This window comes from Sciurus carolinensis, chromosome 12 (assembly GCF_902686445.1).
Source record: "Sciurus carolinensis chromosome 12, mSciCar1.2, whole genome shotgun sequence".
Taxonomy (NCBI): domain Eukaryota; kingdom Metazoa; phylum Chordata; class Mammalia; order Rodentia; family Sciuridae; genus Sciurus; species Sciurus carolinensis.
The window spans coordinates 27,591,961-27,618,182 of NC_062224.1; the positions used below are offsets into that span (position 1 = coordinate 27,591,961).

Below are 26,222 nucleotides of genomic sequence, written 5' to 3' on the forward strand. Positions count from 1 at the left end.
GACTTAAAACCAGAAATGTGAAGATTTTAGTTTATGGATTTTGGAATATTTACATAAAGTTTACTTGTTGAGCATTCCTAATCCAAATATCTGAAATTTAAAATGTTCCAAAATCTGAAATTTTGAGTGCCAACATGATGCTCAAAAAATTTTAGATTGTTATCACTTTGGATCTTTGATTGGAGATGTTCGACCTATGTAGAATGTACCTTCTCTGAGCAAGAATCATAGTCAATGCAGCAAGGTATTTACTCTATAAGACAAGAGGTAATTTATTGTGTGATAGCATACACAAACTCATTAAGTGAATTGGCAGGCCTACGTTTTTAGAAAAAAAATTGAAGGGTTGCAAAAATACAGTTAAATTCAGTAAGTTAAACGTGCATATAATGCAGTTCAATTCTACAGTCAGCAATCTAGGAAAAGTAAAAGTAATTCTGCACTCATGCAATTTTGTCTTCAAGAATAATGAAATTTCTAATCTCTCTTAATGACCCAGAGTAAATTTCCAACATCACTACACTCTTTATAAATGTCTGTCTACTTATAAGTATGTTGCTGCTATGAGAGATCTATAGCTCAACATTAAGCTTCAGTCACCAAATATATTATTTGAAAAGGTAATTCCATTAAAATCTAGGAGGAAACCAAGAATATTTAGTGTTACTGTTGGATAAAGAAGTCAAGATTTGCCAGGAACACTGGTGTGTACCTGTAATCCCAGCAACTGCAGAGACTGAGGCAGGAGGATGGCAAATTTTGAAGCTCATTTAGTAAGATCTGTTATCAAAATACGAAGTACTTGGACTACAGCTCAGTGGTAAAGCACTCTGTGTTCAACCTTCAGTACAAATTAAAAAAAAAAAAAAAAAGAAAAAGTCAAGATTTATGACATCTTATGCTTCTAAAACTTTTGACAAGACCTATATTTCAATGTCCCATTTCAACACTCATTTGAAAAGTATTTTAGTATCAGAAAAATCATAGATTAAACTCTGACCAGAGGGGTTTTATAGTCCTAAGGAAATTATTACCACTGAAAAGAAAAATTTCAAAATTAAAAATTAAAATTAAAAATTCCTGCATCTATTACAAAATCCATCAATAATTTTGGATCAGTTTTTTAAAATGAAAATATCACCTTTTCATTGTCTCCCTCGGAGTCTAATGAAAGAATAGTACATTTTCCTGAAAGTATTGTAAGTATAAGAAGAAAATGCTAAAAATAAATTAGTAATCATAATATAAAGTACTATTAATGGATGTTATCATGGTTAACCTCCAATTGTCTAATAAATAAGTCTGAAAAAGTACAAAGACACTAGCAGTATGATTCTATATAGCAACACTAATTGGTATTCAGAAAAATTCTTTGTAGTTTAAGACTCTATGGCTTGTTGCATCCCTGGTCCCTGCCTAATCAGTAGCAACCCCCTGTCATGCAACATTCAAAAACATCCTTAATCAAGCAATACCACCCTGACTCAGAACCACTGCTAGACAGAAGTAGCACTGTTGATAAAGTAGAAAAAAGATTTGGAGCCTGACAGACCTCATCCGTTAAAAATGTAAAAGGGAGGGGGAGGAAAAAATGAAAAATGTTTTGTAGAGGTGTGGGGGGAGGTTATAAGAGAGTATGCTTCTAGTATTTCCTTTATCAGTATGTTAATACAATACTTCCAGAATTGTGACAGGAACTTTAGAAATTCTTAATGATGTTACTTCTAGGATACACAAATGTCTCATTCTTTATCATTACTTTTATAACCGTAGATTTCAAAATTAATTGAGTGATTTAAACTTCCCATTTTCATCTTACATGCTACAAAAATGGTTTACTATGGCTTACCATTTAAGGACACATGAATATCTATACTGGGGTTTTATGTACACACATAACTTTCATAGGTCTGAGTGTGCCAGTACTTAGGAGATACATAGTAACTAAAAGAGATGGAAACTCAAAGCTTTGCTGAATGAACCAAACACATTTGGAAATTAACAGATAATATAAACCCTCCTTGATTACTTAAGAGAGCCTAACTTAGAGGATGTTTTTAAAAAGTTTGTCATACAAACTGTATGAGAGTTCTAATATAAAAAGTGAAAAAAAACAGAAAACGAATAATAATATAATTCTTAAGAACATGCTGAAACGCCAGCCTGATTTATAATACACATCACATAAAACACAATCTACACAACACATGAAACAGGGGTGAAACAGTATAAATATCAAATTATTTTCTACTGTGAGTTTATAAAGTAGATTTCTTATGAAATAAAAATGGAAAATGAATATAAATAAATATATACTATAATGTTACTTAAATATTTAAAAACAAGTTCATGAAGTTCCAAGAGGCTTCATTAGAAAAGCAGGTAATTTAAAACTTCTACTTACTGAACTAAATACAGTGGATTAATGAAAGGGCAGTAACAGTTACCATATACTTCTATTCAATAAAATGATACTGAGTTTCCCAGACAATACAACACTAAGGTAAATTCCAGCCAAGAAAAATACAATACCATATGCACGGGAGAGAGAGGAACCAGTAAAAACTTGAATATAACCTTTGTATGTATTCATTAATGATCTTAACAAATAACAAACAGGTACATAAGAATACAGAATAGTAAAGTGGGAAAAAAAACATAAAATTGAGAGTAAAGAAACCTGATTTCTAATTTTGCCTCTGCTTAACAGCAATAACTCATATTAAAATCTAAGGGTTTTAGCTTTCTTATATGTAAAATAATCTCTTACAGTCCACTAGGATTTTATAGGTCTCATTCTACAAAATAAAAAGTGTTTTTAAAAGTAAAATAAAAAAGAAAAATCATTGTCTAGGAAAGTAAAGATAGAAAAATCAGATTCCATCCCCTACTTGGCTCCTTCTATTACCCCGTTCTCTGCTGAATCATCATTTCAATTTTCCCCTTACAATGGAACATTCTGTTTCAGATATGCAGATGTAATTATATAACCTAACTTGAAGAAAATTCCCATACTTGTATGATTGTGTCAAAATGAACCCCACTATTATTTATAACTATAATGTACTAATAAAAACATTTAAAAACTTAAAAATAAGAAAGTAAGTTCCCAACAAGCAACCAGTGAAAGAAAACCTCATTTAAATAGCAAAAAAGACAAAATATCTCATAAAAATTTATAAAAAAATGTATAAGACTTAGAAAAAAATTTTTAAATAGTACTAAAGGACCCAAAGAAAAAAAATGCTATGTTCTCAGGCAGATTTGACATCGAAGACATAAATATGTTAATTTAAAACTAAGCCAATATAAAAGAAAGTCAAGCCAATTTTAAGGTTTATCTGGCACAGTAGGGATGGGCAAGAATGCTTGGAAAACCTCTAGGGGAAAAAAAAAGGATTAATCCTATGTAATATTAAGATATATTATAAAGCTTTAATAATGAAAACCATAAGGTAACAGGCACATGAATAATCACATATCAATGGAACAAATAAATCCAAAAATAGACCCAAATATATACATGAATATAATATATGAAAGTAATATTTCAAGTTAGAAAGAAATTAAGATAGAACTATAAGTAGATGATGTTGGGATATCTGGGTAGACAAAAGGAAAAGAAAAAAGTTAGAACCATACCTCATACTGCCTGGCAGAATGAATTCCAAACATATTAAAGACTTCAATGTAAAAAAGGAAACCATGCAACAACTTGGAGACAGGTTTGTGGTTTCTGATAAAACTAAACAAAACCTGTAATCTGCAATCATATTTCTAAGAATTAACCCAGTTGGGCTGAAAACCTGTATCACCACAAAAAAACTGAACATAAATGATATAATCATCAAAATTGAAAGCAACCAAGATGCCCTGCAGGTGAATGAGTATATAAACTATAGTGCATATATAAAATAAAATATTATTCAGTGATAGAAAAGAAACTATTAAACCATGAAAAGGCATGGAAAAACCTTAAATGCATGTTACTAAGTCAAAGAAGCCAGTGTGAAAGGTCATTGGGATGATATTGTATTATCCCAATATAATCTAATTCTATACACAGGATTCTGCTTCAGCTACTCTGTATCTTTCAAGTTCTTAGAAAGGACCAAGTTTTCCTATCTGGCAGCATTTACATACCTGTTATTGTCTCTGCCTAGGATGCACTGTTTTCAGCTCTTGAGTCTTTTCAACTTTACAATCATAGCACAAATACTATTAATTTAATAATAATTAGCCTTCACATTAGCCCTTCCCTGAAAAATCTAAGTAGGTCTCTCGTTGTGCTCTCCATTATAGCATGTCGCTTCTTAACTACTTATCTATTTATTTCTGTTTTCTACCAAGATGCTATTAGCATAGTTGATGGCAAAGGTTATGCCTGCTTTATTCACCACTATATACCCAAAATATGATACACATTCAGTATTCAATAAGTGTTTTTAAAAAAAAAAAGAAAAAGAAAAACCAGTTGATAGAGAATGAAACCAATTAAAGAAATTCTGTTACGTTAAAAAAAAAAAAAGAATGAAAGATGGAAATCAAGATCATGCCTTACAATTCTTTAATTTTACTTTTGTTAGGACCTTTCCCATAGTTTAAATGACATTAAAGTGTTCTAAATATGAATCAGGTTTTGCACCTGTAAAATGAGAAAACCTAAAATACTCTATACAGTGCCTGTGATGATTAAATGTGTACAGGGTCACTTAAATGGTACATGACAAATAATAAGTGGTCAACAAATGTCAGACACTATTCATTACTCTTAAAAGAGCATTTAGAAGACTTTAGAAAATTAAGACATGTAAGATCAAGAATATGATTATAGCCTAAAAATTAACCCCCCCCCCACAAATGGAAAGGTCTGTTTCTCTACCTGATGTCACACTTGAAACTCTAAGATGATTAGAGATTATGTTTTCCTTACAAAAATCAGAAAATATTTCATTAGTTTCCAGTTGAAGGTCAGAAATAGTCACAATTTAATCCTGGACAAAACAATACAGAGCCCAAAAAAAATTTTTTTTTTTTTTTTTAACAAATCTCTTCCCAAAGACTTGCATTTATAATTTTCACAAAATATCAGTAATAACTATGATTTTATCCTTGTAATTCTGAGTGAATAAATCTAACATTTACTACCTAAACATATCCACTAGGCAAATAAGAGTTACATTTTCCACCTTTTGTCAACTATCTTTGGCTAATGCTAAGTAAAAACAGTTAACATATAAAATAGAAAAACTTAATGAAGAGGTCAATTATATAACTTTAATCTCAACTTATTATTATTATGGATAATCAATAACTACCCCCACACTTCCATTTTTAATATGAGATCATAAACCAATCAAAACTAACAGAGAAAAGCTATTTATTATGTGAAGACTTGTTAAAGAAAACTGCTACTATCATTCTGAAGGTTCTCTTGATTCTAAACAAACAGAGACTGTTCAATTCATCATATGACCTAATTGGCATTCTTCACTACTTACTCATACACTGGAACTGCACACTAAAAATCATGTGAATATCCTAAGGAGTCTGAAATTTTTTTCAGAATGTTTTTTAAGTTTTCAGTTCAGCACAATCAAATATTTCAAGCTTAAGAAGCTATAACCTATATGAAGCAAATAAGGATTACATCTACTCAGTTTCCTGAGACTGACATGATGAAAAATTATTAAATAATTTAATAATTTTTGAAGTATGTAAAAAATCTTATATGTCACTAACCAAAACTGATGTTAAACTGGAAAATGATTTCTAAATTTGTCCAATACTAACAGACATTAAAAGAAATACATTATTAATACTGACAGAATATAATAAGGAATTAAGTAATAAATGTGTATACAATATGCTTATTTTAAATCAATGGGGAAAATATATTCACATTAGAATAAAGAAACAATGTTAAGATACAAAAAATAAAAGTGGTTACCTCTAGAAAGTGGGAGTAGGAAACAGGCATAGGAATTAGACTTGCTGATTTTCATTTCTTAAAATTGTTTTCATTTTTGAGCCATGTGAATATATAATTATTTTTAAAAGAATACATTATCCAGGCATGATGGTGCATACTGCTAATCCCAGCAACTCAGGAAGGTAAGGCAGGAGGATCACCAAGTTCAAAACCACCCTCTGCAACTGAGTAAAATGCTGTCTCAAACACAACAAAACATGGGAGTGAGCTGGATGTAGATCAGTGGTAAAGTGCTTACCTTGAACATACAAGGCCTCAGAGTTCAATCCCCAACACCAGCACAAAAAAAAAAAAAAAAAAAAAAAAAAAAAAAAAGAGAGAGAAAGAAAAGGAGGGAGGATACATACTTTAAATGAAATTTCACAACAATGGCTATTTCTCTCTCTCTCTTAAAACCTGAAAATATCTTCCAAACTACCAAAAGTCCAAGAGAGCTTCAAAAGAGGGATAGGGGTTGGGGTTAGAGGGCAAAAAAAAAAAAAAAAAAAAAAGGAGGGGGGAAGCTTTAAATAATATGAATTACTTCATTTTTTTAGACTTTAAATAATTCTACTATATATTTCTCATTACACATTATTTATTAAAAAATAGAAAAATCACTGAAAGAGAAATGCTTTCCCTTATATCCCTTTATCATTCCTGAATCTGTCTTCTTAAATATATCTCATGATTTTGTGAAACTTCAGGATAATACGAAAGGGCAAGAGTAATATTTTTTAAATCCAACTGTTGTTTCATATATAATCACCTTATAAACTGTATTTCAACCCACAACTTCCCTCTACTTCAAACTATCCTAACTGAATACAATTAGAAAAATACAATTTCCTGTCTCAGTCTTCTCTAAAGTACAAGAGCCTCTAGAATATCTCAGTGACAACCTATAATATTGTTTAATATTCTAATGCTACTATCAGCAACCCATATCTAAACATGTCTATACAGCTTCCTAAATAAGTCAGATCTCCATTAAATCTTCCATATACACTAATTACAAGATGATTTAAAAATTACAAGTGGTAAGAAAGACTGTTGGTGGGGAGAGTTATTCTTTTATGGGCACAACAGTGTGAATGTACTTAATGTCACTAAACTGTTCACTTCAGAAGAGTGAAAAGGTAAGCTATCATATGTGTGTTTGTTTTATATATACCACAAAAAGGAAATTTAAAACAAGTAATATATTAAGACTATAAGTATCCCACAGTACAGTGCTGAAAAGAATCTTTAAAATTTTGTATTATTAAACTGACATAGGAATATATAAACCAATTCTGTAATGTTTAACTATTAGGCATGTAGGCATAGTGTCTAGAGCTCACAGTAATTTTAGAAGCACACGAAAATGTTTTAAATTATTTTAAAATAAGAACAAAAATAAACCTTCACATCAAAGAAAATTCTTTAATATGTAACATACATATATTTTTCTTTCATACAGATTCATTCGAACTTTTTTTTAATGGAGAAAGGAGCCTCTGAAAGCAAAAATGCCTACAGTCCAGGAAAGTCATAATGTGACTCTTATGTTTTCCACTTCCTAATATAAGAATATTAAGGTACAACAAGAAACTACAAAGATATACAAAACAGTAATCTAAAAGACAAATCACATACATGAGCAATTTGAGCCTGACATTTTTAAAAAATATCAATAATATTAAAATGGTATCTCAATTACTTAGTTCTTTTCAAACAACCTTTTTTTAAACAAGAACTATAAAAGAGATATCCCACTTATATAAACAAATAAATAAATGTTTGAAAATTAAGTTAATGAGAATTCAAATGCCAATAACTTTTTTTTTGGTGGTGGGGTTAGGGGGTGCCAGGGACTGAACTCAGGGCCACCAACTACTGAGCCACATCCCCAGCCCTATTTTGTATTTTATTTAGAGACAGGGTCTCACTGAGTTGCTTAGCACTTCACATTAGCTGAGGCTGGCTTTGAACTCAACGATACTCCCACCTAAGCCTCCCAAGCCACTGGGATTACACGTATGCACCACTGTGCCAAGCTAGACACCAATAACTCTTAAGAGAGGAATAAGTAACTGGGAGGAGAAAAAGAAGAAAAGAAGGGAAGAAAGGAGAAAGGGAAAATCCTCTGAATTACAACAAACAGACCATCCCTCATTAAGTAACTTAATAAAGTTGAAAATATTTCCTGAGTAAACTCATAGATTTAGTATAATCTCAATTAAAATCCCCAAATGGTATAACTCAAATATTAAAAAATAATGTGAGAAAAAAAGCAGGTGGACTAAAAATAAATTTGAAAAAGTTAAAAAATGAACATGTATCTAAACCTATTATTACTGGATAAAAACAAAATGCAAAAGGACAAAAGAATATTTTTTACACCTACAAATCCAAAAATGTCAAATATACGAGGAAACGAAACACAGAAAAGAATATCTACTGAATACTTCTGGCATAATAAGGTTATTGAGAAGAAAAACAAATTGACATTTATTATACATCATATGGATTTTCATATAGGTTACAAACTAATTCATTCACTTGTTTGTTGGTGCATTCATTCATTCATTTTTGACATCAGGGATTGAACCCATGGGTACACTACCTTTAGTGCCACATCCCCAGGTCTTTTTATTTTGAGACAAAGTCTAAGTTTTTCCAGGCTGGCCTTGAACTTGTGATCTTCCTGCTTTATCCTCCCAAGTCACTGGGATTATAGGCATACACTCTGGAGTCTACCTACGAATTTATTTTTTTAACTAAGATAATATGGAATATTTCTAGTAATGAAAGGGAATTTGTCTTTTGATTTCAAATAACTAACCAAATTATTTTTTAAAAATTACGGAATAAAAAATACGAAAGTAAAGATAAAATGAAAACCAACAGAATGAAAAGAGAGGAGGGACTCTGCAACTGGAATATTTATAGTAGATAAACTTTTATCTCTAAAATATACAGAGATGGTTCTTGGTCCATACCCATCCTCAACAAAGTGTAACGAAATATGATTTTAATCAAAAGCAGAAAGATTTGAATGCACTTAACTACAGGACAACCACTATTAGAAACACTTTATATATTAACTAATCTCACAAATCAACAAGAATCCCACCCATGAAGAAGACACTATTTTCAATTTTACATGGTAAAATAGAAAAAGCAGGCCCAGAAGGGCAAGTTAATTATCCAAAGTAGCATAACTGAGTAGTTACAACCAGAATTTGAACCCAACTTCTTACCAGTCATGTCAGTCTAACTGGTTTATCCTTAATGGGATGATTTTTCAAATCTTTCTAGTAAAAACATTCTCTTTTTAAACTAACTTTTAATATGGCTTACCTTCTAATCCTTTTCTTCATGTTTATAAAAAAGAAGAATGAATAAAAACTCTTTGAAGTGTTGAACACTTACCCAGTACGAGACTGGCCAACCTTATCACAAATATCCAAGATGAGGCCCCAGTCCTCAGCAGTATTCATCTCACTGGTTGCTTTCTCTGCCATTGTAAAAGGAATTACAAAAACACTATTTTAAATGTCTTTTAAAAATATGTAATCATAGTCAAATCATCAAACTAGTATAATCAAGCATCAACATAAAACCCAAATAGGTGCCAGCACTCTGGTTAGAAAGAGTTTTGTGTTTACCTTTAAATGGGGAAAGAGCACATTTATTATCACAAATTTTCCCTATTCACATTTGCTTTACACTTAGAATAAAATACAGGCCATGGTTTTTCTTTATAAAAACAAGTAATATACAGGTCTATCCCATCTGCAAACAGAAAGACTAAAGTAAGAAACATTATTTTCATTATCAAAAAATTCTTAGCTTTACTTGCCATTGAAGGGACATGGGCTAGGCACAGATCTCTATCAAAACATTTCACATGGGGCTGGAGAGATAGCTCATCGGTAGAGTGCTTGCCTTGCAAGCACAAGGCCCTGGGTTCTATCCCCAGCACACCCCCCCCAAAAAAAAAAAACATTTCACATAATTTATTTGTCTAGGTTAGTTGATTTGTTTTTGCTTCGTTTTGTTTTTGGAAGGAAAAGGAGGTAAATGAAGGAAAGAAAAAAAATGAAACTACGAATATTTTTCCTTAAACACTTGACATATTAAAAGCATCAAGAGGTATGGTATATTGAACACAATCTTCTAATTTAGCTTTCTTCCTTAATTGTGAAAGAATGTTTTAAAAAGACAAACACATAAGGACATGGGAAACATGAGGTAAAATTAATAGTGACTATATCCTAAAAACTTTACAAAACACATACATATGGTAACCTATATAGAAGACCCAAAAGGGAGAATCATATAAGAAAAAAAACCTTAAAAACTAGCCTCTATTATACTACTGAATTCTCAGAAGGCTGGAAAATGATTAGCAGAAACAATGGTAATGAAAGTGAAGAAAAAGTACTTAAAATTAGGAAAAATTAATAAAAGTTCCTTGAAATGTAGTTAGTTCACTACTTTCTCTTCCTTACACAAGGCCAATAGAAGCACCTCTCCCCAGCTGTAGGAAAAAAAAAAAAAAAAAAGTGGAGGTTTGTTTTCAAGAGGTCAAGCAAAGCTTTTCTGTACTAGTGGATACTATGCATCGTAAAGACATGGACACAAAAAATAAAGGAAGTACTTCTGGTTTCCAATCTAACATGTAGGGGCTTGGAAGTCATTGCTCTCTCCTAACAAGTATAACACTGAATAAACTGAAAAATTAACAACTCTTCTTAGATCTTTCTGGGAAGAAGCTTACAGAACAAACCCCTGACTCCCAAAAATTAAGAGAAACAAGCAGATGCAGAGAATCACAACTTAGCACAAGCAGAAATAAGCTCCAAAGGAACCGAAGCCAGAAAGGAAAATCTAAATGCAAACTGACAAATTGCTGAAGGTTCAGAGGGCAAGAGTTAGTTTAAAATCCAGCAGGACCAAATCATAAGGGAATCCCCACACCTTTGTAAGAATGAGAGTGGGTTTCACAGTGAATATATAAGAAAAATCTCCCTGCGCTAGTGGCAAGAAAGGGAGAAAGGAACCATTTTGAAACAGAGAACTCTGCTCTTCTTAATAAGGACTGCCTTGAAAACAAATTATTTTACTAGGGTCTAACTAAACAAAGTTTTACCAGAGATTAAGGTACTGAGGTAAGAGTGATTTCCAGATCCAGCTCCCTCTACTCTTCTAACTAAGGAGAGAGAAATACCAACTCCAGCCCACTATGTGGGGGGAATACTGAGAAGTATTTGTAAAGTTCACAGTCCAGATGCACAGGGTCAATAAAAGACAGACCTAATCATAGGACTATAATACATTTCTCCTCCACCACGTCTTACTACCAAATCAATAGGTCCCATTTAGGGCTGGGGAGATAGCTCAGTTGGTAGAGTGCTTGCCTTGTAAGCACAAGGTCCTGGGTTCAATCCCCAGCAGCCCCCCCACACCCCCCCCCAAAAAAAGTAAGTCCTATTTAAGGGCCACTAAAGACCTGATGTGAGTTTCTATTTTCCATACACCAAAAATTTACTTATTGCAGGGCTCTGCAGCACATGGTTATAATCCCAGTGGCTAGGGAGGGAGGCTGAGGCAGGAGGATCCTGAGTTCAAAGTCAGACTCAGCAACTCAGCAAGGCGCTATGAAACTCAGTGAGACTCTGTTTCTCAATAAAATACAAAAAATAGGGTTGGGGATGTGGCTCAGTGGTTGAGTGCCCCCGAATTCAATCCCTGGTACCCCCAACAAAAAAATTTACATATCATACTAAAAGGCAAAAACGGCATGAAAATAGAGCATAGAAAATCATACTGATATATGGTAGGATATCAAAATTATCAGACTGAGAATTTTTGACACTATAGTTATAACTATATATTATATAGTTAATTATATCATTAATATTATAACTATATATTAACTATAGTTAATATGCTAAGGGCTCTGATGAAAAAAGTAGATAACATGCAAAAATAATGCAAGTAGAGAGACAAAAATTCTAGGAAAGAATCAAAAAGAAATGCTACTGATCAAAAATCATATAAAGAAAGACTGTCTTGGATGAACTCTCTAGTAGACTAGAACCTGAGTTTGAGGATATGTCTGTCAATAGAAACTGAAAACTGAAAACCAAAAAGACTGAAGAGAGAGAGAACAGAATATCCAAGAACTGTGAAAAAAGTACACAAGGTGTAACATGAATAACAGAAACACCAGAAGGAGAAAAAAGAACAGATTTCTCCCAAATATCAAACACCAAAAAGACCCTGGGGGCTCTGGGAACGCCAAGCAAAATAAATGTCAAGAAAACTATACATGGGCATATCATATTCAAAGTGTAGAAAAATCAAAGATTAACAACAACAACAAAAAATCTTGAGAAGGCCTGTGGGGAAAAATGCCTTACAACAGAAGAACAAAGAGAAGAATACATCTGACTTCTCAGAAATCATGCAAGCAAGAGTGACATTAAGATTTAAAGTGTTTGGAGAAAATAACTGCCAAACTAGAATCCTGTACTCTAAATTTATTCTTTAAAAGGAAAGAGAAATAGTTTCTCAAACAAATACTGAGGTAATCAATTACCAACACCTGTCTTACTAGGTAAATTTTTGGTTTTTTTGCAGCGATAGAAAATAGTATAGGTCAGAAACTTGGATCTACATAAAGAAAGAAATAGCACTGGAGATTTAACATATGAAATATCTGAAAGTAAAAGAATTTTTCTTATTCCGACATAAATTTATTCAAAATAGCAGCATATTCATTATGTACATGTGTGTAAATATATATATGCAGATATATCTCTTATGTGTGATTATACATAGGTAACATGAATGACAGCAATGTTACAAAGGATGATAGAGAGAAAACGGTGGTATTAAATTATAAGGCACTTGCACTACCCATGAAGTCGTACAATGTTATCCGAAAGTAAACTTGGATTAGATGTAAATGTACGCTGCACACTCCAGGGCAACCATTAAAAAGTCTAAATAGAAGTATAACTATGCTGGAAAAAAAAAAAAGGAAAGAGAAAAAGTGCAATCATAAAATACTCAATTAAAAACCACAAAAGGCACCAGGCGCAGTGGCGCACACCTGTAATCCCAGCAGCTCCGGAGGCTGAGGCAGGAGGATTGTGAGTTCGAAGTTAGCCTCAGAAACTTAGTGAGGCCCCAAGTAACTCTGTAAGATCCTGTCCCTAAATAAAATATTTAAAAAGGGTTGGGGATGTGGCTCAGTGGTTAAAGTGCCCCTGGGTTCAATCCCCAGGAAAGAAGGAAGGAAGGAAGGAAGGAAGGAAGGAAGGAAGGAAGGAAACTACAAAAGGAAAAAGAAGTGTGGAAAACAAAAATAGAATCAGAACAAGGACAACAAAAGAGAAAAATAACAAATACAGTAAATAATAACTCATCAATATTAATAGTCACTTTAAATGGTCTAAATACTACACCAAACAAGAGTGTCAGAATAGATCAAAAAACAATACTATATTTATCTACAAGAAACCCACTTTAGATATAAAGACACATGTAAAGACAATTAAAAATAAAAGATGGAGAAAGATAAACAGATGGTCCCTTATTAAAAACAGTTTAACTTTTGGTCACATTTAGTACAAATCACACTTCAACTTTTTCTTTTCCTGAGCTTGCAACATGTAATACAACTCTCTCTCATAATGCTAAGCAGTGGCAGCAAGCATCAGCTCCAGTCAGTCACTGGTAAACAACTGACACTCAACAATGTACTCTCCTTCTAAGCTAGAATGTCCAGCAATTTAGCTGAATTAAGTACATTTTTCCTTGTTTTTATTGGTGCATTATAATTGTACTCAATATTGGGCTTTCTAGTGACATGCACATAACATAATTTGGTCCATTTCATTCCCCAATACGTCCCCTTTCCCTCTCCTCTTACCTCCACCTTGATCCCCTTCCTATTCTACTGGTCTCTCTTCATTTTCATGAGATTCTTTTTTATTCTTTTTTTCTCTATGGCTTTTGCATATGAGAGAAAACATCTGACCCTTGACTTTTGGAGTTTGGCATATTACTTAGCATCCTGTTCTCCAGTTCTAGCCACTCACCAGAAAATGGCATAATTTTATTCTTCTTTATGACTGAATAAAACTCCATTGTGTATATATACTACATTTTATTTCATTACTCATCTGCTGACCAACACCTAGACTGGTCTAAAAACTTGACTATTTTGCAATCCACTGTTCTGAACATCAATATGCACATATCACTACAGTATGCTGTTATACTTCAACTTACAATGGGTTTATCTGAACATAACCCCATGTGAGCCAAGAAGTGGGTGTACTATGCTAATACTAGTTAAGACAAAAACAAGAAAACCAAAAAGTGAAAAGTAGAAAGTAGTTATGTTATTTTTAGACACAGAAGACTTCAGAGCAAGCAAAGTTACCAAGGACGAAGAGGAACCCTACATAATAAGGGGCAATTTTCCAGAAAAAACCAACAAACCTTAATGTACACATGCCTAATAAGACCATCAAAATATGTGCAGTTAAAAACTGACAGAACTGTAAGAGGAAACAGACAAGCCACTATTATTGCTGGAGACTTCAATACCCCTCCATGAGAAATGGACAAATCAGGCAGGCAGAAAAATCAGTAAGGATGTAGTTAAACTCAACACCAACATCAATCAACAGGATATAATTGATAACTATAGACTATTCAGTAGCAGCAGCATTTGTATTCTTTTCAAGCTCACATGCAATATTCACCAAGATAGACCACATTCTGAATCATAAAACACCCCAAAACAAATTGAAGAGTAGAAATCACACAATGTCTGTTCACAGACCATAAAGGAGTCAAATTAGAAAATCAATAACAGAAAAATAGCTGGAAAATACCAAAATACACAGAAATAAACAACACACTTCTAAATAACATGAATCAAAACGTCTCAAGAAATTTCAAAATATTTAAAACTAAAGGAAAATGAAAACACAATCTATCAAAATCTGTAGGATGCAATGAAAGCATAGAAGAAACTTTTCAGCATTCAATGCTATAATGTTAGAAAACAATAAAGACCTAAAATCAATAATATAAGCTGCAACTTTAGAAAAATAGAAGAGCAAATTAAATCCAAAGTAACAGAAGGGAAAACAAACAAATAAACATGAGAACATAACCAATGAAGCTGAAAACAGGAGACCAAAACAGAAAATAAATACAGTCAAAAACTTGTTTATTTTATCAATTAGAAACCTCTAATCAGGCTAACAAAAAAAGGGGGGGACATAAATTAATATGAGAAATGAAGGAAAAGACATGGGCATAAAAGATAAACAACGACATATTATGAACAAATCTATGCCCACAAATGTGATAACCTAGATGAAATGGACTAATCCATTTGAAGACACAATCTGCCTAAATTGATATCTGAACAGTTTTATTATCTATTAAAGAAACTTAATAAAATTATAATCTTCCCAAACAGAAAGCGCTGAAAAATGGTTTTACCAGTGAATTCTACCAAACAGGTAAGGAATTCTTTACGATCTTTTATCAAAGATAAAAGCAGAGGGAATAAATACCTCCTGACTCATTCTGTGAGGCCAACGTTATCGTAATACCCATACCAGAAAACATTACAAGAAAACTAGAGACCATTATCTTTCATAAGTATAAATGCAAAAAAATCTCAACAAGATATTAGCAAATTGAATCCAACAATGTATAAAAAGAACTTCACTTCAAGACCAAGTGAGATTTATCACAGTTATGCAAAGTTGGTTTAATCTTCCAGGAAAAGACTAGAAGACTCTCTTAATGCTTTAGCTCATACCAAGAGGAAAGACTTACAGATACTAAAAATGTAACATTGAGGGTAGGGGAAGAGATTCCATAGTAAATAGCCCACAAAATATCCAATGAAGTTCAAAATCAAGAAGGCCTAACCACACAATCAGGGTTTCCAATGTGCTTTTCAAGTATTAACCATGGGCAGACAAGCAAAATAATCAAATGAGAAAATATTCTAACATGAAAAATTAAGGAAAAGAAAAAGAAGAAAACAGAAAAAAGCAACTTAGGAGAAACAATGCACAGGAGGCAAAACTTCATAAAAATATTATTTTTCAAGATTACAGATGTGTAGAAAATCACCAGTCTTTACTGGAGCACTACAACTCATCAAAAAACAGAGAGATTGAACCACCAATAACAGACTCATTTTTTTTAGCATTAGAATTTTTTTTTTTTAGTTGTAGAGGGACACATTTTATTTGTTTATTTGTTTATTTTTATGTGGTGCTGAGGACCGAACCCAGTGCCTCCACATGCTAGGCAAGCACTCTACCACTGAGTTACAACCACCAGTCCCAACAGACTCACTTTTTAACCTGAGATGGAGTAACCCATAACAAGATTCATATTTGTAATGGTTGGTCTTAATTCTGTGATAATATAAATCCTGCTTCCCTCCTCTCCTCAATGCCCTGCTGCCTGGATCATAAGAACACTCACTTCCAAACTTGACCTATTACTGAGAGCTTCAGGTAGGTCATAGCGAGTGCAAAAGCAGAAAATAGAAAATAGCCAATTCTGTCCAAATTCTTTGCAGGCTTTTAATACCTGATCTATGTCACATCCCCAAGGATTATAGCATCACCTACCAGTTGATCACAACACTGGAGGACTGGAATAAGCATCTAGTAAGGAGGAAGTGAGTGATAATCAATGGAGATATTGGTAATGTATGGGTATTTGTATACAGGATACCTATTCCTAGCTATCTATATTATCATTGATCTATTGCTATAACAAAATTATAAGATTGGGTTCTTTATATTTATTAAAAAGGTTTAGCTCAAGTTTGTAGCCAAAAGTTCAAGATCAAGCAGCCCCATCAGTTGAGCCCCTAAGGGTCTTGTGGCTAAGAACATCACAATGGTGAGAGTACCTATGGAAGAGATCTTGGTAGTAAAATAGGAAACCAGAGGGATTCAGAGGTCACAGTCATTCTTTTTCTGACAACATACTCTTGTAGGAATTAACCAGGATCCAATGGGAACTACATCTCTTCCAAGGATGGTGCGTCCAATGACCTAATTAGCTCCTACTAGGTCCTACCTCTTAAAGGTTCTACCACCTCTCAGTATCATCATACTGAAGACCAAGCTTCAAGTCCATTAACCATTGAAAGATACACGCAAACCATAGCATCATCCTACCATCTTCTAATGTGGAAGATAACAAAAGCAAGTTAAGTATATACAATGAATTCTTTGTGTAATTTAAAAAAAGGCCCAAAACATCTGTGATTTTGGCATTAGGGCTAAAGGTAAAAGTTTCATAAGCAGTTTCTCTTGTCTCTCATCCCTCATTCCTCCCTGAAATAAGCCACAGATACTAGTATTTCTTCTTCTCAAAGGCAGGTCATAGAAACCAGAAGCCCTTTTCCCCACAGACAACTATAAAAACTAGAATTATTATGCTAATTTCCCCTTGACTTTCTGTCTAGGAGCTAGCCATAAAGAAATTAAGAACTTCATTCCAGAAGATTCCTGCCTCGTACCCAGGAGGAAGAACTACTACAACTGAGGGACCAAGAAGAATCTGAACAGATAAGCATTTGGGAGTTACCCCACACTATCTATTACCATTAGTTCCTCCTCTTTTTGTCCAACCATATGGCTGTCCACGCTTCATCAAACCTAAGCATAAAAATTACAGTTCACCCTGGGTCTTTGGGTTTTTATTCTAAAGGCTACCACGTCAGGTAAGACTGATCAAATTAATTTGTTAAGCTTTACTCTGATAAACTTATCTTTTGTTTCAGAAGTGTAGGTCACGATCCTCTTTGATAGAAAAGGGATTGTTCCCCTTAATCCACTCCTACATTGGTAAGGCACTTAAATGCACAAAATTACAAAACTTGAATACATATTCAATAAAACATGAGCTTCTAGATTATGCCAGGTCTTATCTGAAATAGCTTACAAATCTTAAAATAATAGGAAACTCAGAAGCTTAAACATAAGATAGAAAAGGTGTCACAGAAAGCCCAAATCAAGCTGAAAAAAAGGTAGAAAACTTGTGGGAAAAGAAACAAAAGAATTAGGAAAGGCTTTTGAATATATTTAGAAACTAGGAGAACAAAGTAATGAATTGTTTTCTTTCTATATAAGTGAATAAAGAAAAGAGCAAAGTTATAAAAACAGAAAAAAGTAAAATTAAGAATATCTGTTAGCTGAAATAGACTACTTTGTTAAAAGTTGGATTAATCAGATAGAACCACACTAAGAGTATTTATTTATTTTGATTCAGAAAACATCAGAGAACCAGGGAAGAGTTTTGAACAAGAAAAAATCCAATAAGATCTGGGTTTTTTGAACAACAACAACAAAAAATCAATCTACTGCCAATATATAAAACCAATTTGTAAAAGGAAAAAGGAGAAAACATAATGAGAAAATATTTCTGTCCAGGTAACTAAGTGGGTTATTTAGGATGCATATATTAAAATGCTACTCAATTTTTTTTTTTTTTTTTTGCAGTGCTGGGGATTGAACCCAGGGCCTTGTGCTTGCAAGGCAAACACTCTACCAACTGAGCTATCTCCCCAGCCCTTAAAATGCTATTCAGTTTTGTTGTGGCCAGAGAGTAAGCTAAGAGAACTGTCTTAAATTTACCTGTAATTGTTCAAGCATCCATAATATATTACACATCTCTTGAAAATAACAGCAAGTTCTACTTTGAGTAATTCTTTGAAAATCCAGGCCTTCAGCCTAAGAGCTAAACAAATGGTAAGACAGTACAAAACACAAAGCTTCTATGTCCCATAGCCCTGCCCTTAAGGTCTTCAACCTTTTTGAAGTCCAAGAAGATAGAGTCATACTGAACAGTATCCCTCCTCAATCTAACATTTACTTCATCCTAGAAAAGGAAAATCAGTTATTACTTTGATCTGGTAGTGCATATTAATAATTAACCCATCATTCTTTCTGACTAGTAGCCAAGTCAAGCAAGCTTCATTTTAAAAATACCAAAGTGAATTAAAGAAAAACACATTTAAATTGTAAAACTTACCATCTTATTTAAATATAATAGCTAACTGCATTAAAATGAAACTTATTACAAAGTGAACAGTTAACCAAAAATGATAGGCCTATATTTGATCAAATATAAATTATGTTCATAATTATGATCTTATAATTCCTAAATTAATGAGTATATCCAGGAATGTGTAGCACAGTCATTGCCAGATATACTGAATACCCACGAACTACCTTCTTTACTTTCCTACACATAAACAGAATCAGCACCTGATTCAACCTTGTATACACAAATAAGAAATGCACTCATTTCAAAACTCTAAATTTTCATATCAGTTATTGATGTTGCCTCAACAAAATCATTAACACATCTCTCCTAGTAAGAACAAATATTTTTAAAATCAGAAGAATATAAACTATTAGCAGTTCAGTATGGTTTTGTGAAGAGCAGATGAAGTTAAAACTCTTATTTTCTAAGACAAAAACAGGATTTGGGGAAAAGGGAAGAAACAAAAATAACACAAACTTGCCTCTAAAAAAGTCAAAGCTTTATTATGGTGAATTTTATCCTCAAATCTTTATGGTCATACTCAAAAAGAGGAAATAAAGAAATTTGCTCAGTAGTACTCAGAAAATCCTACAGGAGAACCTCAACTAAATTTCAATAGTCTTCTCAATGAATTGGAGAACTTTTTTCTGATAAGCAGATATTCTGATTCTCTCAAAATTTATGACTGTCAACATTTGGGGTGGGAATAAATGCTGGAAAGATGACTCTTTCCAAAACTGCCAATGGACAATGGGTTGTGGTTCAGGGGAAAAGTCTGTACTTACGGTGCATGAGGCTGTGGATTCAATGCCTAGCACCCAAAAGGAGAAAAAAACACACGGGGAGGGGAAAACATCTTGACGTCCTAATTAGAACAAATGAAGAGAAGAAAATGTAAGGCAAGAGAATCTAAACCTGAAAAGAAATGGAAGGTGAGACTAAAGAGTTATAAAGAAGCCAAAAGTTAAGAGGTCTTATATGTCAAGAAGTTCAACTTGCCTTTAAGATTCTACATTTGATGAAATATTTCACTCAGAGGAACCATACAACTAAGTTTATGTTTTTTAAAATATCACTATCAATAACTTGGAAAATGGGGACAGACTAGAGGCAGAATACAGTTAGAGACTACTGTAGTAATCTAAGAGAGCAGTGATATAAACCTGCCTCAGCAGTTGCACGAATAGAAGAATGATTCAAGTACTATTAGGAAGAAAAAGGACACAGACTATAGCAACACTGGAATTCCTGAGGGGCATATTCATTTTGCCTGGAACATAGTAGATAAAATACATTTGTTTTTTGGAATGTAGAGAATTATAACAATAGAAGTGAAGAAGGACTCCCAGGCCAGGTGCAATGGCACACACCTGTAATCCCAGTGGCTAAGGAGGCTGAGGCAGGAGGATCATGAGTTCCAAACCAGCCTCAGTGAAAATGAGCTACTAAGCAACTCAGTGAGACTCTGTCTCTAAATAAAATACAAAATAGGGCCAGGGATGTGGCTCAGTGGTCTAGGGCCCCTGAGTTCAATACCTGGTACCCAAAAACAACAACAACAAAAAAGAACTCCCAGGCTCTTGACCTATGTGACAAAGTAAACAACTGATGTATGAGTCATCAAAACAGAGGAAAAGAGAGCTGGGGATAAAGCTCAGTTCTTAGAATACTTGACTGTCAAGCACAAGGCCCTGGGTTCAATCCCCAGCACCGCAAAAAAAACAAAGGAAAAGAATTAGTGAGAAAAAAGTTTCAATATAGTTTTGACCATGCTGAATTCTGACTCCAGTAAAGAGTCAGAAAGTCAAGCATATTTACAAATAACTCCATGAGTTAGATCTATTTCATCTCCATTTACAAAAGTGGAAAGTGAACTCAAGTACCTATACCTGTTCAACTACAAATTATGCCCATTTACAGGTGCAATTCAAGTCCAGAGCAAAGGTGTTTTCATCCAATCACACTTCAGGAGAAAAAGTATCTGGCTGTGGTTTATGACACTGATTAGACCAGGCAAAATGGATTAAACATATTTCCAAGTCTGTAGGATGTGAACTGGTCCCTAGTAGTATGACTAGGAATGCAAATGCCCTATTATGAAAACAAAGACACGATGAATTAGCAGAGACAGGAATGATTCAAAGATGCCTCTTGGGCTTTAGGCCAAGACAACTAGAACATGAAATTACCAAAGAATGAATGAAGAACCAGACTGGGAAAGACAAGTTTGGTTTTTTGACAGATATAGTTTTAGGTGATAACAACAGCCCAAAAAGAAATAAAATATTGACAATCTAGAAAAATGTTAATAATTACTGGATAAATTCAGTGCTCACTATGTAACAGGCATTGTCTCTAAGGTACTAGGGATAAAAATGAAGAGTTCTCATCCTCATGGAGTTTACATTCCATACAAGAAACAAGCAATTAATTTAACATCAAGTAGTTAAGTGCTATAAAGAAAAATGAAGCAAAGAAGCAGTAAGGGCGTAAAGATAGATTTTTTTTAAAGAAGATAACTAGGGAAAGCCTCTTTTAGAAAGTGACTTTTCAAAAAATATTATTTTAGTTGTCGATAGACCTTCATTTTATTTATTTATATGCAGTACTGAGAATCGAATCCAGGGCTTCATAAATGCAAGGCAAGCACTCTACCAGTGAGCTACAACCCCAGCCATAGAAAGTAACTTTTAAGCAAAGTCCCGAATGATGAAATGAACATCAAGACCTCAAAATACGGAGGGGCAAAGAATATGGCCTAAGATAGACAGCTACAGGGACAGAAATGAACTTGTAGTGTTCAGATTCAAGAAGCTTGGCATGATAAAGAATCTGGAGATCATAATCACAACAGAGACCCAGAAAGGGGTCAGACTGTGGACCAGCATAAAGAACTTGCATTTCCCTTTAAGTGGTATGGGTAGCTACTGGAGGGTTTTAAGTAGGTAAGTGACATTATCTAACATTTAGTAAAGATCACACTGGCCTTTGTAAATGAGAACTGATTGTAGGGGGCAAATGTGGTAACAAAGACTACCAGAAAGCTCTTGCTATAGTCTGAAAGAGATTATGATGATGTGATAACAATGCTGAGGTGGGAAGAAGTAATGAGATTCTGGACATATTTCTTAAGTACAGTCAAACGATCTTAGTGATAGAATGGATGTGGAGTGTGAAGGAAAAAGAATCAATGATAAACCCTAGACATTAAAACGGAATAGCAGGAAATAATAAGGGTACCCTCTACTAAGATGGGCAATTGAAAGAATGAGAGGGTATGGAGAAAGAAATGAATTAAAATTTTTGATGTTTATTTTTAGACCCCAATAGAATCCAAGTGGAGAGGCTGAGTAGATGGGTATCTAAGTCTGGAATTCAGGCTGAGACTAAGTACAAAAATTTAAGTACTATGAATACACACGTTATTTAAAGTTAAGAGATTAGTTTTTATTTTAAACTTACTTTATAAATAAAAAGCATAGAACTTTTCTACTGGTTTTACAAATACTAACTTAACTCTCTAAACAACCCTCTAAATAAAAGAATTATTACTATCCCTATATCCCACATTAAAGACAAGAAAAAAAAAAAAAAAAAAAAGAACAGAATATCTAACCAACTAGCCCAAAGTCACATTGTTGACAACCAACAAACCTGAGATTTGAATTCAAACAGTGATGCTCCACAGAGCCGGAAACCTTAATACTAAGTTAGGGTGTTCCCTAAGATATCAAGATTAAAAAAAAATGTGAAAGGAAAAGAGACTTTAGAATTGAGCCTCGGAGCAGTCAACATTTGACAGTGAGAAAAGAGAAGAAAAAAAAAAAAAAGGTTAAAAAGGAGCTAAGCAGAAAATGAGAAAGTTTGGTGTTTTGGAAAACCATGAATAAAGTATATCTATGAGAAATACTTAAGGGATCACCAAAGGAATGGACAAGGAACAGACCACTGAATTTGACAAGATGAAAGTCAGTAGTGACTTTGAAATGAAAACTTGATGGAATGAGTTATCTTTGCAATTTAAGAGTTGTATTAAGAAGAAATGTAATGTCCAGACTGAGTTTCATTTATTCAGTAAATGTATAATGAATGTTTATTAGCACTGGACGCTGGTCTACATGGTTGGGATACAGTAGTGAACAAATTAAACAAAAATCCCAGCCCTAAAGAATTCATATTTTATTAACATGTTTAGGAGCTTCTTCAAGGAAAAAGTCATCGCCAGTATTTTGCTTCAATATAAGAAATGCTATATTATATCTATATCTGATTGACAGTTTTAGTGTGTGAATAAAACTGAAGTCAATTTGAAGTGCAAATGCATATAAATGTTAAGTGATTAACAATAATGTCAAATGAGTACTTTAATATAGCCAAAATACTCACTGAGGGACAGGTGAGAAGTAGTACTGTTAAAAGCATTCTACTACTATATTCTATATGCTACTAATAAAAAAACTAAACAGGGAACACTATTGGACTCTGTCCAAGCATTATTAACTTGATATTTCTGATAGGTTATCTTAGATAAATCTTTCACAATATTTCAATACATGGATTATGAGAAGAGAATTGATCTAAACATCAAATCTAGCCAACTTTTTAAAAGTAAGATTTTCTGGAATAATACAATGTGTCTACGTTCAGAAGCTTACTGTCTAGAAGTCTTGTGAGAACTGAAACATTCTCAACTCAGTAAACATTAAACACCTACTATTTAGCACCACCAAAATAATTAAGGAGCAAAATACAGGATATAAATACCTCTAATAATGCTAAGTAATTTGGTAAAAGAAAAAAATGCTAAGTAATTTGCAGGAGTTTGGAAAAAGGTGGAAACTACAATAGACCACAGCAGATGTTCTCAATTAGGAACTATTCTGACAACTCAGGGGGCATTTAATTATACTTGAAGACTTTTTAAAACATGACTGCTAGTGGAATGCCACTGGCATCTCATGAGTAAAGACAACAAATGAATTGTATAGACTTTCATAAAGACATTTATTTAGTCCAAACTATCTATATGTTGCTACTGAGAAACCCTAGGCTGTAATTATCAGGAAATAATTCAGGCATAACAAGCTGGATTCTGAATTGGCCTATAACAGGAAGATATACAGAAAGACAGAAGAAATAATAGAAAACAAAAGCATAATGGCAAGAAGGAACCTGTGTTTCAACTGGGTGGTGCAGGTGCAAGAAACAGGTTTGACATTAAGAAATTTGTTTGAGTCCAAGGCAAACATGTTCAAAACATCAGTAGGAGCATGCATGAGGCCCCGAGTTCAATCCACACCACCACAAAAACAAACAACGTTAGTGGGATAGAATGGTGATTGGTTATTTGGTAGTTAGAGCATATGAAACCATTAAAACCAGATAAAGGTGCTGGAAACAGGAGAACCAAGTACTGTTTTATTTTAAGCATTTGTTCTAGAGATTGATACAATATGTCATATAAAATTGCTTACACTGTGGTAGGCCCTCCACACATACTGTTTCATTTAATAACAGAACAGAAATGTGTTTTCACCATTTTAAAAATGAGGACACTGGAACTCAACTTAACTTTATTATTTCACTGTGAACTAGGTACAGGCAGAGATAGGACTGAATTCTTTTCTAGTCTTAACTCAAATTTCCAAGCATCAGTGAGAGACATGTTTTAAGGGAAGAGTTCAAAAGATTAAAATTCAAAACTCGCTTTTCATAATTAAAATATACAAAGATGTATAAAGTAACTCTATAAGGTTGTCCTCCTATTTCTTTACTATAGTAACTTAAATTCTGTCTTACAGGTTTTGGATATGGTATTTGGCTTGCTTTCACTTCACACGTGTGTGCCAAGGTAGTTAGTTCCTACGTGCACCCAACTAACCCCAAAATTCTCTTCCCAGAAATTCAAATCCTGTTACGATTACCTTTAGACCAGAAAAAGGAAAAAAGAAAAGAAAAAAAAAAAAAAAAAACTTACTTGTTGAATTGGTATGATAGACAACTAATACCAAGGTTCAGGAAACAAAACAAATTTAACATTATACATGCCTTCCCAGATTAAAAGTCTTTTCCCACACTTTTTACAGCGCAGAGACCCAATCTAAAAAAAGCATTCCAAAAGACTCGGGTCCTCAATTCAGTTGTGGCCAAGTATTTCATCTTCATATTTCCCAACATTTTTTGGTCTACCCTTAACCAGAGCTTTCTCCTCCAGTGCCCTAAGTTAGGAAAGAGATTTTTAAATCCTGAGGATCCTTACCTAAAACACGCTCGTAGTTTCAGATACTTAACATTTAAGCAGGGGAACACTGCTGCTATAGGGCTTACAGCCCTATCCTAGTCGAGATATGCCTTAGTCTGAGTTCTTCCAGCACCAGATGCTACACCAGCTGCTCCTCAGAGGCCTTTTACACCAACCCCTTCAGCAGTTCCTTCGAAATCCACGGTCCTACCTCAAGGCCCATTTCGGAGGTTCTGAGTCCCACTTCTTTCAAACTGTATGCGCCAAGCCCTAACCTTCTTCCATTTCTCAAAAGGAGCTTCAGGAAAGGGGAAGAGCTTGGTCATGGCCCTGGGGTCCAGAATGGACGCAGGCAGAGTGGGCTCCTAGTCCGGTGGGAAATGGACAGGGAGCAGTAAAAAACACTTACCAACATCCTGGTCGAAGGGATTGGTGGCAAAGAGAGGCATCTCCACTGCCTACCGAAGTGTCCGCAGAGACTCCCCCTAGACAGCACGGGAGTCAGGGTTAGACGTGGGAAGGAAGACTCCTCCTGCAAAAACAGCGAGCGACTGATTCTACAGTGTCCACGACAGCTCCTCCTCTCATCCACCCCCAGCAACCGCGGCAGCAGCGGCGGCGGCAACAGCAAAGAAGCTGGGCAAGCCCCCGCGCGGAGCATGTCGGGAATCTAGGCGACCTCGGCGCTGCCTACCCAAAACATTCCCCGCAAGCACAGGTCCACCAGAAGGAGTCCCCTTTGGCTGCCTCCTTTTTTTACTATAGACTTTTGAAAGTATGATTGGTGGCTTTATTTTCTAAGTTTTCCCTTGGCTAGGAGTTTCCGGAGGACAGGGTCCTCCAGGCGCGCCGAAGCCCACTAATGACCCCACGAGTGAATCAGAGACTAAGGAGAAAGAAAGA

General features: G+C 34.1%; 1 protein-coding gene across 4 annotated transcripts in view; it reads right to left on the reverse strand.

Annotated features, from left to right (window-relative positions):
* Nucleotides 1–25,934, reverse strand: part of Stam (signal transducing adaptor molecule) — a 67,800-nt gene extending 41,866 nt beyond the window's left edge. For 2 of the 4 annotated variants that reach the window (XM_047521377.1, XM_047521378.1), the window contains exons 1-2: nt 25,729–25,934; nt 9,389–9,473 (exon numbers count right to left, since the gene is read on the reverse strand). In XM_047521377.1, the coding sequence (XP_047377333.1) occupies nt 9,389–9,473; nt 25,729–25,768 (125 nt within the window). In that variant the 5' untranslated portion in view covers nt 25,769–25,934. Of the gene's footprint in view, nt 1–712; nt 842–9,388; nt 9,474–25,728 lie in introns of those variants that run through there. The other 2 variants (XM_047521379.1, XM_047521380.1) reach the window with 2 other exon arrangements.
* Nucleotides 25,935–26,222: the final 288 nt, after the last annotated feature.